This window comes from Podarcis erhardii (assembly GCF_964252035.2).
Source record: "Podarcis erhardii genome assembly, chromosome: 10".
Taxonomy (NCBI): Eukaryota; Metazoa; Chordata; class Lepidosauria; order Squamata; family Lacertidae; genus Podarcis; species Podarcis erhardii.
The window spans coordinates 19,754,281-19,772,565 of NC_138500.1; the positions used below are offsets into that span (position 1 = coordinate 19,754,281).

Sequence of the window (18,285 nt, forward strand, 5' to 3'; positions counted from 1 at the left end):
CGATTGGGCGCAGAGGGCGAGGGCAAGGAAGTGGACGGTGGTTTCCAAGAGAGGAGGAGTGGGTTGGCTGATGGCATACTGTTTTCCCTCACAAATCGCCCTAAAATCAGCCATGGAAGTAGCTCTGGGGAATCCCAACTAGGGAACAGAAACAAGGTATGAGCCAAGCTGAAGAATACAGGGGAAAGTGGAGGAAAGCAGTCAACTGTGAGAAAAATCCTTCCTAGCTGTAAATCTAATCGGAGACCCATTCAACCGAAAGGCAGCTGCTGTCCTCCGAAGAGAAAGCTTCCTTGGACTCTTTCCACCTGTCCTGTAGAGCTGAATAGTTACAGCAATGCAATACCTCCATTTATTGTGCCCAGACGTTAGAAGAAATAGGGAAAAGATCCCTCTGTGCAGTTGAAAGAGGCTTTGATAGGAATTGCTCTTCTCTCTTTGTACAGTTCTCCCTATTCATTTTGCATAATTTGGTCCATATCAGAGCAAAAACACTATTACTGCAGGGCTGAGGCTAGTTGGTGAGGTCAGGCTGATCTTATGTGAGGACAATAAATAAGTGTGTCTAGAAGAAAGATAGGCAAAGGGTTGGGGTTAATCAGGCTTGTGGCCTTTCCAGCAGACTGCCTGGATAATGAAATAAATCTGCTTGATCCTAACAAAGATAGGCTTGAATACAAATCCCCTGGAGAACAGATAGAGCATTATTTTTCAAACTAGCACCTCAAGTCAAAATTTCATGCTTTCACAAAGAGGGAAACTAGTTAGCTTCAAGGTTATTGGTACTTTAAAAATAGCTTTTTTAGGCTCGGGAGAAACAAACAAACAAAAAAAGGCAGTTCCTTGCCCTTACACTTTTCAGACAAGCAACTGCTTCTGGATCCATGTTCGCATAGTCTCCAACTGCCCTGAAAATGGTGGGACCATCATGAAAACCCTTAAGCCATCACAGCTTCTCCTTATGTCGCGCAGAATCCCAAATTCTGCAAGCGGGGAAAGGGAGTGAGGAAGGAGGGGCAGGACGAGGAGGAGGAGGAAGCCTGGCTCTTCATGGTAGCAGAGTGGGACCTGCAGCGAGGGGAGGAGGAGGAAGAGGAAGAGGAGGAGGAGGAGCACCAGTTGCTGCTGGTGCTGTGCTCCTCAGCTCTGCCAGCCAGTACCGCTCAGCATATCAGAGTATGGTGATGGTGGTGGCAGGAGGGGCCTAAGGGGGCCCAGCTTACACAGGTGCAAAAGGGTGCTTATAGCTGCTGACCATGGAGACTACGCTGCTGGTGCCAAAGTGCCACCTTGTAAACATCTGGCATGGGTGCCTCCTCTGATGCCTTGCAGTTTTACCATATATCATCTAAGGCTCCTGCAGATAACCAAGACAGTTGCTGGTATGGTATTGCTACATACCCCTCTTGGCAACAGCTGTTGGGGCATCTCAGCCAGACCCAGTCTTTCCCTATATTCTATCAGCAGTCCAAGTACAGTGGTACCTCGGGTTAAGAACTTAATTTGTTCCAGAGGTCCGTTCTTAACCTGAAACTGTTCTTAACCTGAGGTCCCACTTTAGCTAATGGGGCCTCCCGCTGCCGCCGCCGCACAATTTCTGTTCTCATCCTGAAGCAAAGTTCTTCACCCAAGGTACTATTTCTGGGTTAGTGGAGTCTGTAACCTGAAGCGTCTGTAACCTGAAGTGTCTGTAACCCAAGGTACCACCTTATATAGGGGGTTCGGGGGGGGCAGACACTGATGTAGAATAGAATGTCCCTATTTTAATACGAGGAAAGTTGGAGGGTATGTGCTCATATATTGCATGACCCTCCACAGTTGTGTTCAGAATGAAATATAGAGCTGAGCCTGATCATAAAAAATCCTTCCCTATCAAAGTCAATTTCACAAGGTAGGGACTGGCGAAGCTGCCAAGTTCAGTTTCTCCTTCGTTTTTCATTTTTCTGACCTTAAATTCAGTTTGCCCCAATTAATGGTTTGTTTGTTTTTAAATTTGCATTTTTGTGTGCATTTCTCTCAATATGTACATTTTTGTATGCAGTTTTGTCCAATTTTTGCAAGTGGCTTTCCCCTAATACTATGCAATTTTGGTATGCTACTTTTCACTAATTTGTGCATTTCTGTGCACACTTTTTTGGCTGAAGGGCTGCATCACAAATTGGAGAGGACAGCACATTTTTTTGCTGTGTTTTCATTATAGCCTCAGGAGGTGCAAATTAGTTAAAATGCAGACCAAATAAATTTTCCCCCTATCTCTGCTGCAAGTTCAGGGAGATGTGTTGCTGCTGTTTGCTATCTTGCTGCAAGCAGCAGTAGAGGTGAGCCACTCCTCACTCTAACTCAGTGTTTCCCAAACTTCTCCAGCTGCTTTTGGACTACAATTCCCATCATCCCTTACCACTGCTCTTGCTAGCTAGGGGTGATGGGAGTTGTAGTCCAAAAATATCTGGAGATCCAAGTTTGGGAAACACTGCTCTAACTCAAGTCAGGTTGGTTTGCGGTGGGGAGTCCACCTACTTTTCCAAGTTAATGGAAATAGGTTGGCTTAATTTCCAAGCCAACATTAGATGTGGTGTTAGGGCTCCTCCAGTTTATAGTGCTTTTACTGGTGTCTTCTGCAATATGTTCTTGACACAATAATAGTGCATTAACAGTGGGTTTATTCTGCCTGAGTTTTGTTCTGCAGTGTTTCCCCAATGCTACCACAGGACTGCTGTGCAGAGGTGCTACAGTGATGCCAAAGTGGGGCCAAAATTATTGGATTTCAGCTGAAGGTTACAGGATGTGCAGTGGCTGTAAATGAAGCAGTGTGACAGTGTGCAAACAGTGTCGAAAGCGGGGGTCCCATGTGACACCCCCTCCCAGATAGCAACATCAGCACAAATCACAATGAATGTATAATACAAAGGACATCGGAAGGATCCTCTAGTCCAGGCATAGGCAAACTCGGCCCTCCAGATGTTTTGGGACTACAACTCCCATCATCCCTGACCACTGGTCCTGTTAGCTAGGGATGATGGGAATTGTAGTCCCAAAACAGCTGGAGGGCCGAATTTGCCTGCTCTAGTGCTTGGGAAAATTACATTTCCAAAGGACAAGCAGTATTTTTCTTTGGCCGCAAGATGAAAGGAAAGAGAAATTTCCCTCTTCCTGTGGCCAGAGTGCCAATCCCACTTCTGCCACAGCTTGGTCAGTGTTCTTTGAAGGGAACAGGGTTGTGTTGTGTTTGTGAAGGACAGGATAAGCCAGGAATTACTGAGCACTGCATACTTCCAAATCCAGGCCAAGCAAGCTTCACTGCCGTCTTTAGTTAGAAGTTACAGATAGGTAGCCGTGTTGGTCTGCCATGGTCAAAACAAAATAAAAAAATTTCTTCCAGTAGCACCTTAAAGACCAACTGAGTTAGTTCTAGTTAGAAGAACACCTGCACAACTATGGGACGCATTATTGATCTCATGCTGCGTTCAAAGGCGGGATCCAGATAACAAATGAACTGACTCCTAGGAGGAAAACAAGAGGAAAAATTCCTTGGCTTATTGTGTGCAATGCAGAAACTATATTTTGCAACAAGGTTAAAACCATGAAATCCAAAGTTAAGCCCAAATTAGCACCCTCAATTAATTGGTGATAAAAAGCAGATGAGGAGTAAATTGAGGGAGGTTTTCATGGTTGTGCTTAGAATATAATTTCTGTTGAAGGGCAAAGGATTGGCAGAGGCCAAAAATAAAATAATAGTTGACAAGTACAAAGTGTGTCCTGGGCAAATTTTAAACAATATGACTGCAGAGGCACAAGCAATCAGGGCCAGCCCACAACATTTTGCTGCCTGAAGCAAAGGGTAGGATGCCCTCCCTCTCCAATTCTAGCAAAATTCTTAGCACTCTTAACATGACTGCCTCTTCAATTGCAGCTGAGGGCAGCAAACTACCTTAGGGGGACACAGCGCAGGCCATGCAGCGCACATCTCCAATATCTTGGCATTGCTGCTGCCCCCCAGCACCTGCCACCTGAGTCAGCTGCCTCACTCTGCCTAATGGTAGGGCCAGGCCTGCAAGTGACTTAAAAGCCAAAAATTAATATTATGCATCATATCCAGGGATGTGCATGAGATGAAATGCAGTAGAGATCATGGGGGCAAAAGAGTAGGCTATTCTTTGTGATGGGAAAGCTATTGTATGGAATTATTCCAAATCCTTATTTGATGTCCTCTTCCTGCATCATTCATTCATTAAACGAGTCTCTTCCAATGAAATATCTCAAAGTTATTTAATAGTAAAAAATATCAACATTGATAATATAGAGAAAAACAATTTCAAATCCGATACAGATGCAGACTAGAATACACACACACACACACACACCCCTCTTAAAAGGCCAGTTGAAAAAGGATTTTTTTAAAGGTGCATATCTGTTAGGGTTCCAAGGGGTTGCTTGAGAGCAAGCAGGCAAATACCTCCCTGCTCTGCTGTGAAGCCTTGCTTTTGATGCCAAAATAAACTTTATCTGTCCAGAGCGCCACTCTCCCATGGCTGGCTCATTCACTGGCAGAATCCATGAGTGGATGGTCCTTAAACCTTCCCCAGCAGAGTAGTTTCTTGATGCCCAGTCTGTGCCTCCCCTCTCGGCGCGAAACCTTACTGCGCAAGGAGGGCGTGGGTAATGGAGGACCTCTCTCCTCCCCGCTTTGCCCAGGCAAGGTGTCCTGGCACCGCCTCGCCTCCTCTGAGCCCTGAAGCTCCTCTCCACTGGAGGTGTGGTTACTCTCCTCCGCTAAGGAGGAGCTGCTTCCCACGATCTTTGGGGGCTCTCTGTCATCCATCCGACTTTTCCCCTCTCCCCCCTGAGCCGATGGCAGTTCCCTGACAATATCTATGCATTTAGCTCAAGTAAAACACTTAGAATGTGAAGTGTGGGTTCCTTCTTTCCCCCTGTGCCCTCTGACCCTCCTACACAGCACAGTGGGATGCTATTTTTATAGGAAGGCAGCCTACAATCAATGCCCGCGTTCCTCCCTCCGTTCTCCGCTGGATTCTCCATCGTGGCAGCAAACAGCAGGTGGCAGCAGGGAGATTTGCGTGCGATGTTGTGGCCTCTTGTCTGCAATGATCCTGGATTAGTTTGTAACGGAGCTGAGGCTTGGAGGGAAATTAGATGTTGGTGCAGAATAAAGTGGTTCTGACAGACAGGAAAGATTATAGGCCATTTCTGTCCTACTGAGCATAAATGTAAAGAGGTACACACACACACACACACACACACACACACACACACACACACACCAGTGGTAGAAACGCTAGGCTAAATGCTTTCTAGACCTCATCCAGGAAAAGGCATTTCAGCTGCCTTCTGATTTGGAAACAGAGGGCTTCTTCCTCTCTCCTGAAGGCACCACATCCCTGCCTCGTTCAAGAACATCTCTGCATAACAGTGCTGAGACAGTGGGAGCAAGTTCTTCCAATCCGTCGGGTGAGAAAGAGATCGCAGCTGCCTGCCCCATCGACTGGGCAAACCTTCACCTACTGTATAGGATGGCCGGGCTTCCATGCATGAGATTTGATTCATTAATTTGGAGGGATCTACACCCTCCTCTTCCAGTGCAGACGCAGTGTTCAAAACAACCACGAGTCATCCATCAAAGGGAAAGCAGCACAGGAAACCATTAAAAGCAAAGGCAGGCACATAAAAATAATTTAACTGGTCATTGCACCCAAATTCCGCTGGTCTGGCATGCCAAATGCCTGCTTGGGGGGAAAAAACCTGCCTTATTTAGGTGGTGGGAAAAGGTCCAGCAGACCTTCTGAGTTTGGGAGTCTCAAATCCAGGCATGGCAAGCAAGAGGATCATGACCCATCCAGTTAGGACATCCCTGCAGACCATAGTTAGTGGCAGGAAAGCTGTGTTTTAAGGACTTGCTATTTTATCTGGATTGTTTTGGTTGGAATTGGTGGTACTATACTCTGCCCTGAGATCAGCCTGATGAATGCTGTTAGAAATGGATGGATGGATGGATGGATGGATGAAGACAATCCTTTAGATATCCTAGGTCCAAAACCTCCATAGCTATAAAGGTGATAATCAGCATCTTGAGTGGGGCTCCAGAAACAAACCAGAGACTGATGGAACAATGGTGTTATGTCCCCAAGGACAATCTACCCTGTCAAACCCCTCCCCTGGTGCCATATTCTGAACCAGCAGAAGTTTCCAGAGAATCTTTAAAGGCAGCCCCCATGTAAAGTACATTGCAGTAATCTGGTCTGGATGTAACTAAGAAATGCTTCACCATGGGCAAGTCTGATCTTCCTCAAAATGAGTGCAGCTGGTACTTGAAGGTGGGCAAAAGTATGTGCTACATGAGCACCAAGGAACAAAATTGGGTTTTTCAGGAGAGCGCTACCCCATACAAAGAAGGTAGAACTCCTGTTTTCAGATCGGTCCCTTTCCTAACCAGGATCACATTTGGATTAAGCTTCAATTAATACAGAGAGGGCTATCACACTTACTTAGGGTTGAGGCACATGCAGTCCAGTGTTCCATGCCTTGTAGTTGTTTCCCATATTTTAAGTGGCTAAATGACCACACAAGTTGGACTTCATGTTATTACCTTTGCACATGTAGGCCTTTCACAAACGTTGCACCTGAAATGTGGAGATCCTGTGAGCCCACACACAGGAACACTCAGTGGGTGTGTGCCCATAACTCTACTTCCCCTGCCGTGTGTGGGCTGTAGACTGGGGTAGCCAACACAATGCCCTCCATATGTTGCTGGACTACAACTCCCATCATCCCTAGCCAGCATGGGCTACAGTCAGGGATTATGGGTGCAGCATTTGGAGGGCACCACTTTGGCTACACATGCTCTGTATCCCCGCCTTGTGTTCTGCCTCATCTTCTATGCTGCATCCCAATTATGTGACTTGCTCCTGCATCAAATCGAAGGTTCAACCTCTATGTTCTGTCACTGGCTTCAACCTAAGTTGGTTAGAGTAGGGCCTAAGCCCAATGGGCATTTCCAAAATTTGCACCTTTATTGATATTGGAGTGTCTGTGTTGCTTTATTTTTCAACTTTCTAATATGCACTAAAGTTGAGTTTTGATATTCACCACCAACGATTAACCAGATAGAGCATGGGGTAGGCAAATTGGTGCCTCCCCATATGCTGTGGGTTATAATCGTCTCCAGCCAGCATGGACAAAACATCCAAAGAGTACCATGTTTCCTACTCTAGCTCAAGAGTCTATAGCTTGGTAACATGGCACCCCGTGCAAGGTCGACATTTTACGCCCCCTCCAGCCCAAAGTCAGGTAAGCGAGGACCAGGCTTTGGGAAGAAGGCGTGAGGCTCTGGTAGGGTCCAAAACCCTTCTTCCTAAAGCTGGACAAGGTTAACTAGGCTTTGGGAAGGAGACAGGAAGGCATTCGCTTGGCCCCTGCACTCTGTGCCGGCAAACCATTCGCTCTGCCCTAAATCCACCTCTGACTATAACAAGGTGTGGAATTTGTTAAATGGCCCAAGAGCACCGTAGTAGATTTAGTGTAGTGCAGGATGTGTAACACAAGGGAAGATGTATCCATTTCTGTCCCTTGTTCTTGCTAAGGTTGTTTGTATTGTCTTTGTTTTGGTAATCTTCGCCTATCCTTTGGCCAGCGCTTCCAACTGATGACCCAGCCGACACAAGACACAGACGTTCAGCACAATGGACTGCGGCCAAATACTCCACTAAGTGGAAGTGTCTCTGAAGCTCCAGTGTAGGTGGAGAAGAAAACCTTACTGTGGCCTGTAGCTGCTCACTCTCTGCCCTTTGACCTACTTTGACGCAGCACGTACTCTTTTTAGCACTTTTATATATTTTTACCCCACTTTTTTTCCATCGTGGAACCCAAGGCGCCATTCACATCTCTGCCATTGGTTTCAATCAGGAAAGAAAGAAAGAAAGAAAGAAAGAAAGAAAGAAAGAAAGAAAGAAAGAAAGAAAAGAAAAGAAAAGAAAAGAAAAGAAAAGAAAAGAAAAGAAAAGAAAAGAAAAGAGCCTTATTGGAAAAGCCGTTTTCTGCATCCTTTGAGTGATTTCATATCCCACATCCTCAAGGACAATGTGCAGGCATCACTTTGCCCCTTGGTGATTCCCTTCCTTATGTGACGTCCTGAGAGGAATCGCCTTCCTCTTCTCCACAGCTTTAATGTTGGCTCTCAAGGGACCCTGTTTGTGATGTTCTTAAAAGCTTTTTTCCTTAAATGCTCCCCCAGTTATTCTCCACTGGTCAACAATATGATCTTCCTTTCTGCGCTTCATGTTCTGACTCAGTCTCTCCATGCTTCAGGATTTGTTTGATGTTTCACCTCATGGACCCAACCACTGCTTCCCATCTCTATCCATTTTCCTTGGGTGCTCCTTGTGTGTGGATTGCTTAACCCAACACATGATACAGACTCCCTCTGTGTGTATTTTTAAAATTAAACAACTTGCCGTCTTTCTCTTCCAGGGCTTTTCCCACTTAAGTTTTCCCTTCTAACTTTTCTATTCCTTCCCTGTGGCCTTCTGTGTATGAATGCAGCACGGAATGCCTACAAGCACTGGGTCTGTTAACTTTCACTTTGCTTCGTGCAGTGCCAAGGTTCTTAGGCACTTAAGGAACCGTGAGTGTGGATTGTTATTGCCACCATATAAAAACTGCCGATTTGCGCCTACGAATTAAGCTCCCAGTTGTTTAGCATGAAGCACCTTTAACTTTGGCAGGTGGTGCTAAATTGGTATGAATTGCTCTTGCTGCGCAGCTGAATGGAATGCACAATGGTGCAGAGGATATGATTTGCCAGGATAGAGAGGTTAAGGGTCACCAACCTCTTTGAGCTAGTGGCCACATTTTGGATTTTGAGAAAGTGTCATGGGTTCCAGACAACAAAACGTCTGCTGTGGGAGGGTGGCATAACACAAAGTGGCTACTACATCCTGAAGAGCAGGAAAAGAGCCAAAAATACAAAATTGTGTGGGCACGCCTCCACCCCATCAATGCGGAGAAAGCAATCTTCATCAGTCACCACCACACTCTTTCACAGAAAATTCTTTGCACCTCTTCTCTGTTCAGAATGGGAGGGGAAGGTGTCCAGTTTTCACATCCAGTGAAATGTGGGCATGTTCAAGATAGGAGAGGCTGAGCCAGTGCAAACAGAAACTAAACAGGAACAGCAAACAGTCTCTCGTGTGTTATGGATTTTTGAGGAGATTTCACTGAGCACACTTGGTGCCATGTTGGTGACCCCTAAACTACTGCTTTGAGCTGAAGTGCCGTAGGAGATATTAACCTTTATAACAGGTTAATCTGTGGACCTCCAAATGTTGTCAGACTACAGTTCCCCTCATCCCTGACCACTGGCCATTCTTGCTCGGTTTGATGAGAATAGAGTCTAACCACATCTGGAGGGCTGCAGGGTATCCATTCCTGCTTTATACCTGGGCTGTCTACACCCACTAAACCCATGATGATTCCAGGCTTGTAACCAGTCACTTGCCTGCTCTCTTAAAGGTAAAGGTAAAGGGACCCCTGACCATTAGGTCCAGTCGTGGCCAACTCTGGGGTTGCGGCGCTCATCTTGCTTTACTGGTCGAGGGAGCCGGCGTACAGCTTCCGGGTCATGTGGCCAGCATGACTAAGCCGCTTCTGGAGAACCAGAGCAGCACACGGAAACACCGTTTACCTTCCCGTTTACCTATTTATCTACTTGCACTTTGACGTGCTTTCGAACTGCTAGGTTGGCAGGAGCAGGGACCGAGCAATGGGAGCTCACCCCGTTGCGGGGATTCAAACCGCCGACCTTCTGATCAGCAAGTCCTAGGCTCTGTGGTTTAACCCACAGCGCCACCCGCGTCGCCTGCTCTCTTATTGTGGTACAAATTGTAGCCCAGCAGAAGAGCCTTCGTATACAGTAAGTCTGCAAACTGCACACACTTAACTTGTGCACATTCAGTTTCAAATGTTTGGCACACATATATGTGATATATATGCTATAGATATACAGATATAGATATAGATATAGATATAGATATAGATATAGATATAGATGAAAGGGTGTGGGCTTTTGGGGGAAAAGACTCTGGCAATTCCACCCACCATTTCACCCAATGTGTTTTGAGTATACGCAATTTTGTCTTTAGACACAATCCCTGGAATGTAACCCCCAGGTAAGTTGAGAGTTTACTCCATTGGGAAGGAGCTTCTCCTTCTCCTTCTCCCAACCTCTCAGTGTGCCACCAATGACTAGCATAGGTATTAAATCTTTTAAAAACATTACTACATATTAATTCCACCCTTCTTCCAAGGAGCTGAGGGCTGAATACATGTTCCATCTCCTCCCCATTTTATTCTCACAATTTCTCTGTGGAGCAGGCTGGGCCAGGGGTGAGCAAACTTTTTCAGTCCTAATGTCTCATTTCCTTCCAGAAGCACTTGTCAGTGGTGGGTTGACCCAGAGGCAAAATGGAGGGGTGCCATTTTGAAATTTGCCCCAGGGGCCAAAATGCCTCCTGTAGGCACTCAGGGAGAGCATGGAACAGGTCTGTTGAGGGGTGGGGCCTGGTGAGAGGGTTGAAAGCCAGAGAGTGAGGCCTGGGGGGCACACATGGGTCCTGGGCCCGAGGTTACCCACCATGGCCAAAGCTGAGAGCTAGTGATTGGCCCAAGGCCACCCAGTAGCTTCATGGATGAGTGAGGGTTGAAACCCTCATCCACCAAAATCCAACACTTTAAGTAGAATGCTACACTGGCTCCATTTTGCAGGCATATTTTCAAGGTTGGATTAATCCATTCATTATTGTTCAAAAGTTTAGAATGTTAAATTATTCATAAAAAGCAATAATTGCAAAGTTTCTTTGCTCTGTCCTTAAGTGCCATTATTCACGATCTGTTCCTCAAAGAACATCCTTTCTTGTATCCCCTTACTGCCAGTTAAGTTGATCCTCAAATACCTTTGTTTTTAAAACATATTTTCCCCCATGATGTAAAGTTAGAACATCTGACATGAGGAGCAGGGCCTTTCCAACAGTAGCCCCAAAGCAGTTTGCCAGTGTCCATCTCTCATGCACTTTAGGCAAGAAGGTCAAAGAGAGTCTGCTTAGTTTACAAAGCATTTGGGCAACAGGGACATGTTGATATTGCAAAGCAACTTTCAAAGGATTGGTTTTATTGATTGGTTTTCTTTTCTCCAGTGTTTTCGCTGAGTCGTTTAAACTGTTTTCACTTTTGTGGTTGGTTTTGCATTTTTAATTGCTGTAAGCTGCCTAGAGCATGGGGAGATGTGTGCAATAAAACAGAATATTGTTCCCAGCATGGTGGGAGAGGCTTTATGTGTTGCTGGCGAAGCCATTATCTACCCCGGTACAGAAAATATGGAGATGAGACTGAACTCTTGTCTTCTGTAATCTGAGCATCATTCCGGACTCTCCTGTGCAGAGTTGGAGGCTGAAGGGGAAACTGAAGAAGTGGAGGAAAATAAATGGAAGCCTGGAACAGTCACATCTCTCAAGAATCACACAGTGAGGCATAGAATGCGGTTCCCACACACACACTTCTGCTCCACAAACTCTGGACTTAAGTGATGGGGAAATGACCACCAGCTTTCTCCAAACAAGCCTCTCTGAACTCACAGGTTCAGCCAACTTCTGACATTTGAAAACTTCTGTTTGTCATGAATCTCCTGCCCTTCAGCTCCATAGGGATACTCCAGGTTCTAGCATTAATGAGAGAGGGAGAGAAACTCCTATCCACTTTCTTCACACAATGCATAATTTTTATAAACCTCTGTCACCTCACATTATGCACCTTTTTTTCTGAACTCAAAAGCCCCTATTGCCCCCACTGCTCCGCGGCCAAAGTTGAGAAAAGTGGCCCATAAAAGCACATTTCTATTACCTAGGATAGCTGTGAATCTCCTTTGATGTTTGTGCTCAGAATGAAGAAACCTTAGTTCACTATCATCCACGCGGAATGTATAATAATATAACTCCAAGGGTGCCGACAAGCAGGAGTTTCTATGTATAAAAGCCTCTGAATAAAAATATCTGATATTGTCTAATGTTATTCTCCCCTTTCCTCTTTGCTTCTGCCGTTTATTTATACCATCACAGAGCTTTTTACATCAGCATTGCGTGATCATGTCCTGTAGAGATATAATTCAATGTTCCTTGAAATAAAAAAGAAAGGGTGCTTGCCAAATGCCTTGTGCTGAGGTAAAGGCTGTACAAATGACGTCCAGGCAGGGATGGAGGAACCATTCGTCTGCTTTGCATAACTTCCACTTCCTGAACCGCCATGTCAACCAAAATGCAGCCATGCTTTGAAAATTGCATTTCTCTGAATTTTGCGACACTGCTCTCCAAATGAAAAATGCATATTTTAGGGGAAAGTGCACCCAAAAATACAGGCATTAGTGAAATTAATGTGCAAAGATGCATTTATTAGGCAAAGTTGCATATTTAAGTGCATATATTAGCAGAGAAGCATGTTAAAAGCACATACAAAGCACATAAGGAGAGCCCTGCTGGTTCAAACCAAAATCCCACCTATCTAGTGCAGTATCTTGTTTCCCAGAGTTGGGACAGTTATTCACTGCCTGCCTAATCCCAAGAAGCAGTGGGAGTCAGCAGAACTTCAGTAATTTTGTTTATGAGCAACAGAACGACTCAGCGTAGCATCAGGCAAGACCGACATTCCAAGGAGTTCCCAGCTATAGAGAGAATCACGCCAAGAGTGGGGAGGGGTGTTTCAATAATAGAACAGGTGCCTCCAAGACAGGCCACACACACTGGAATAGTGACTAACCAGAACGCTGTGGGTAATGCAGAAACTGAATGCTGGAGCTGACTTGCAAATATGTTGGGAAAAGTCAAACACGGCATTGTTGTTGTTGTTTAGTCGTTTAGTTGTGTCCGACTCTTCGTGACCCCATGGACCAGAGCACGCCAGGCACTCCTGTCTTCCACTGCCTCCCACAGATTGGTCAAACTCATGCTGGTAGCTTCAAGAACACTATCCAACCATCTCGTCCTCTATCGTCCCCTTCTCCTTGTGCCCTCCATCTTTCCCAACATCAGGGTCTTTTCCAGGGAGTCTTCTCTTCTCATAAGGTGGCCAAAGTCTTGGAGCCTCAGCTTCAGGATCTGTCCTACCAGTGAGCACTCAGGGCTGATTTCCTTAAGAATGGATAGGATTGATCTTCTTGCAGACCACGGGACTCTCAAGAGTCTCCTCCAGCACCATAATTCAAAAGCATCAATTCTTCGGTGATCAGCCTTCTTTACATGGCATACACACCGCCAAATATTTAAAGCACATGGCTTCCTCCAAAGGATTCTGGGTACTGTAGTTTGCTAAAGATGCTTGGAATTGGCACTCTGCAAGGGGTAAACTACAGTTCCCAGGATTCTTTGGGGGAAGGCGTGTGCCTTAGATGTATGGTGTGTATGGAGCCCTAAGTGGGCACAACTAACTAGTATGCACTTGCAGATGGGTTCACCATCTCTTAATCCAAGGGGTGAGGGTGTGGTCTGCATCTCTTCATGCCAATGTGGCCCTGAGTCCACACTCAAGCGTCGCCATAGCCATGGTCTTCCTGGCTCAACCACCATTGTTTGAAACCCTTGCTTGATCGTTTGTCTCACGGAAATCTGTTCGCTGACAACTGCAGCAAAAAAAACCCCAAAACATGCCAGGCAGCCTGCGATTTGTAGCCAGGGAAGACATGTGCAAGGAACAACGAGGCAGAGCCAAGAGCCCTTATTAAAGAGCGCACTCAGAGATAAAAACCCAAAGCCATCTGTTGCCGTGCTGCATTCAGTAGAGCTGGCACCGTAATTGCTAGCAGAGGGAAACAGGGAAGAGATTCCAGATAAACACAGGAGGGCTTTTGCACTTAGTATAAGCTTATTATTACGGGCTCAGGAGGGGAATGTGAACAGTGGCAGGGTGGAACGATCCCCAGAGAGCAGCTTCTGTCCTTGGCTCTCCTCTCCTCTCCAACCTTTCCCCCACATATCTATGAAGCTGGTGGCATTTCCACATGGCCTGAATAAATAGACCGGCCGTGATGGGAAGGATAGACAGTACCAATATCTGATGCAGCCTTAGGTGCATTTTTATGCTCTGAACTGCCCTGTAATCTTCAGATGAAGGGAGTTATACAAATTTAAATAATAATAGTGCTTTAATGCATTTCCAACTGAGAAAGGGTTTCCCTGATTCAAAAGCTCTAAGGCAAGAGTGGGGAACCTTTAGTCATCCTTGGCCACTGGCCATACTTGCCAGGGCTGATGGGAGTTGTTACTCAGCAACATCTAGAGGGCCAAGAGTTTCCTAGTCCTGCTGTAGGGCAAGAAATTGCCAGGTTCCAGCCTGGCCTGACCTTCAACAGTTGAAGGGTAGCAGGAAGAGGCTGCTCTGTGGCCGCAACGCACAAGCAACCGATGGGGCTGTCCCTTCCAGAAGTCTCTCTGAGATGCTCCTTTCAGGACAGGATCTGGTTAGCCTACGGATGTGATCTGTACAAGGGCTTCTCTGTTGCCAATTCAGGCAAGAGAACATCCCTCTTTGGGCATTATAATGAAGGATTTGGTTACCACACTGGGGAGGAGGGGGGAATAGATGTACCGTATTTTTCGCCCTATAGGACGCACTTTTTCCCCTCCAAAAATGATGGGGAAATGTGTGTGCGTCCTATGGGGCAGATGCAGGCTTTCGCTGAAGCCTGGAGAGCGAGAGGGGTCGGTGCGCACCGACCCCTCTCGCTCTCCAGGCTTCAGGAAGCTATCCGCAAGGCTTGCAAGCCCGGCGGGAGTTCCCGCGGGCTCGCAAGGCTTGTGGGCAGCAGCCTGAAGCCCGAAGCATGGGGAGCCCTCCAGAGGGCGCCCCGTGCTTCGCACAGGTGTCTGCAAGCCTTGCGAGCCCGGCAGGAGTTCCCGCGGGCTCGCAAGGCTTGCGGCAGCAGCCTGCAGCCCACAAGCTCCCCGACCTGGTTTGGAGACTGATCTCCACATTGCCAAATTCTGCAGGTCAAGCTGCACAGACTGGGGGTGTTGCAGATTTTATTTTCTGCATCCCTAGACAGGGAACATCTCTCTAAAACGATGGATGTCTAAGAAAACATCTGCTGAGCTGTTGGTTGCATTCCTTGCCCTTCCCAGAGCCACAATGGAGGCTGGCGCTGATGGAATGTCACTGCAACACTGAATTGAGTAACTGCCAAGAACATTATGACGGCCACTGCTATGATGACACCTGTCACTGCCAATATGTTATTGCTACACCACCACCAATTCACCGCCAGACTGTTTGCTAGGTCATCGGCACAGAAACACTGTGGTGGCTGTTAATAGCTTTCTTCTCACATTGCAAGGGTGTCTGCTGTGCTCTCTCAGATCTCGACAATGCACACACAAAGAGGCGAAACTATGATGTCTCTTAAAGCTCTAGGAAGCCCCACCTTTCCGGCTGTTGGCACTGTTGTCTTTAGAAAGCAGTTGAATGTTCACAGTACAAACCCAGAGAAGGAAAGTACCACTGCTAAGCCCGATGGCTTAGGAAGAAAGATGGCTTGTCACAAGTCAGTTTGAATGAGCTGCTTTGAAAGTGGAGAGGGATCCTGCATCTTTAAGTGTTTGGAGGACGAGTCGTTATATGGCAGGCAAAGCTTGGTGTGCAGGAGATAATGATAAAAGAGACAGAAACCCCACCCTCCTTTGCACCTAGTGTCAGGGGCGGAGGAGTGCAGTGGGGGCGGGCCACCCCAGGTGTCTTCACTGTGGGGGCAGTCGTGGGCAGGTGGTGCACCAAATATCTGCCATCGGCGGCTCGCTCCACCCATGTGGGCAGCTCACTCTGCCCCCGGCTGCAGGGCGTGCGTGCCACCCGTGCACCTGAGCAGCTATCCCGCACCTGGGAGGGCAACCTCCATGCTGCACCCCCTTGGGAGTGCGCCTGCCCTGCACAGCACGGGTATATGCTCTGCCGCTGCCTACTGTACCATGGTACCTCGGGTTAAGTACTTAATTCATTCCGGAGGTCTGTTCTTAACCTGAAACTGTTCTTAACCTGAAGCACCACTTTAGCCTATGGGGCTTCCTGCTGCCGCCGCACCCCCGGAGCACGATTTCTGTTCTCATCCTGAAGCAAAGTTCTTAACCCGAGGTACTATTTCTGGGTTAGCAGAGTCTGTAACCTGAAGTGTATGTAACCTGAAGCATATGTAACCCGAGTTACCACTGTATTGTAAATCCACTCCAATGCATCATCATTATTTATTAAATGTCTGTACCACCCTTCATCCAGGATCACAGGGCAGTCTGAAAGATAAAAACACAAAAATACACAACATAGCAACAAACAAAAACAATACCCCCACGCCAACAGTATTATTATTTTTATTATGAAGGCTCATAAAGAGGTCAAAGTTCATTAAGTAGAGCTGACATTTTTTGTTTTTGTTTTTCTGAGTCCTGCTCTTGAGCTTGTAAGGGCAGTTCGATTAGCAGACACAAGCAGGGAACAATGTTTCTCCTCCATGCTGCAAAAAGCACTTGCTTATTTCCAGCAAAGCTAACTTACGTTCCAGGCAGACTGGTTTCTTTTTCCTGATCAGTTGGCAACTTAATGTTCTGGGATTGTTTAATTGTATCACTTTCTAGTAGAGGATGCTTTAAATAGGAAGTAGGGGGAGGAGGTTGGCGGGCTTCTAACAACTCCCCTCTTCCCCCACTAGTTGTGTGCCCAAAATTGGCTGTGCGAATGACTCAGAAGCAGCGCTTTGCATGGCTATGCAATGTGACTGCTGGATGATCTCTCTCTCTCTCTCTCTCTCTCATCTCTGGCAAGAGCCACACAGCCTCTTGTGACTTCCTCCTGATGCCGCTGATGCCCTGCTTCGTTCATATTCATGGCACAGAGGTGGGGGATCAGAACAGATCACAGAACTGCAGCTCTTCTCCCTCATCACAGGCATGTTTTGAAGAGGAGCTGAGATGCCACTGGCAGAGGAGGAGGAAGAATTCGATTCAGCACCCATTTAAAGGTGGATTTATCAAACTCACTCTTTCTGAAACAATTCACATGAATGAAACACACACACCCTTCAAGATTCGCACGTATTTTAATTTTGCAATGCAGTTCTCCAACCAATCAATGTTTTTCACCCCAAAATATATGCATATATTGGGGAAAAGTGTGCATAAGAATAAAGGTAGCAGTGAAAATAACATGCAGGAGTATTAGGGGAAATTGCAAAAAATGTGGGCATTAGTCTAAATTGCATATTAAAATCGTGCAGGATGGGTCTATAGGCTGATTCCATGTAGACGGCTGCTTCTTTTATTTCTTTCACCACTGCACATTCAAACTGCTGCTAATAGGCCCTTGCTTTAAGCAAGCATGCCTTCGAAATCTCACAGCTCCAGGAAACTCTATAGAGGTTGGACGCAGCATCTCCAAAGGGGTCACTACTGTTAACTATATATGCAGTAGGATTTTTGAATGCCCACACACACAGTAGAAATGCCTGGAAGCAGCTGAGAACCCTTTTGGCCTGGCCCTTTCCTGCTGTCTTGCACAAGAATCAGAAGATGCAGTTTCCCTCTTTCCATGAGACAATTCAGCTTCTGTGAACTGCAAACGCACCCGAGTTATTTTTAAAGGTGCGTCAGCTTCTACGTCTGCATCAGCAAGAGAGAGGCATCAATGGCAGTTACAGCAGCAGCATTGGCTCAGGGGAGGACTTGAGCTGGCAAAGATCCCAGGCTGCTTCCAGTGTGGACTAAAATATGTGAAGCAGTTTGGGGAGGGTCACATAAATTTATGTAGGGCTGGGGCTGGAAGGACTATAAAGGTCTCTGATCCAAGCCTAGGCACCGTGGCAAGAAAATGAGGGGGGCACATCTGACCAGTGGCTTTCACCACTCACCAAGGAGTGCAAATTAAGAGTGGCGAAATCCCAGTTTTGCTTGGTGGAAAAGCAGTAAGGGAGGGGAGGATCCAGTGGCTTGTGCTTTGAGTTGTTGTCTGTGATACTGATCAGTATCATAGAATCACAGAATTGTAGAGTTAGAATGGACCCAAAGGTCGTCTAGTCTGACCCCCTGCACTGCAGGAATCACAGCTAAAGCATCCATGACAGATGGCCATCCAACCTCTGCTTAAAAACATCCAAGGAAGGAGAGTCCACAACCTTCCAAGGGAGACCGTTCCACTGTTGAACAGCTCTTACTGTCAGAAAGTTTTTCCTGATATTTAGTCATCTCCTTTCTTGTA

The 18,285-nt window shown here is 46.5% G+C and overlaps 1 protein-coding gene across 1 annotated transcript in view; it reads left to right on the forward strand.

The window, feature by feature from the left end:
- The window catches only part of LOC309351338 (sodium- and chloride-dependent GABA transporter 1-like), a 56,216-nt gene extending 47,718 nt beyond the window's left edge, over window positions 1-8,498 (forward strand). Inside the window, exon 15 of the mRNA XM_081878930.1 lies at window positions 7,646-8,498. Coding sequence (XP_081735056.1) covers window positions 7,646-7,750 — 105 coding nt within the window. The 3' untranslated portion in view covers window positions 7,751-8,498. The remainder of the gene's footprint in view (window positions 1-7,645) is intronic.
- Window positions 8,499-18,285: the final 9,787 nt, after the last annotated feature.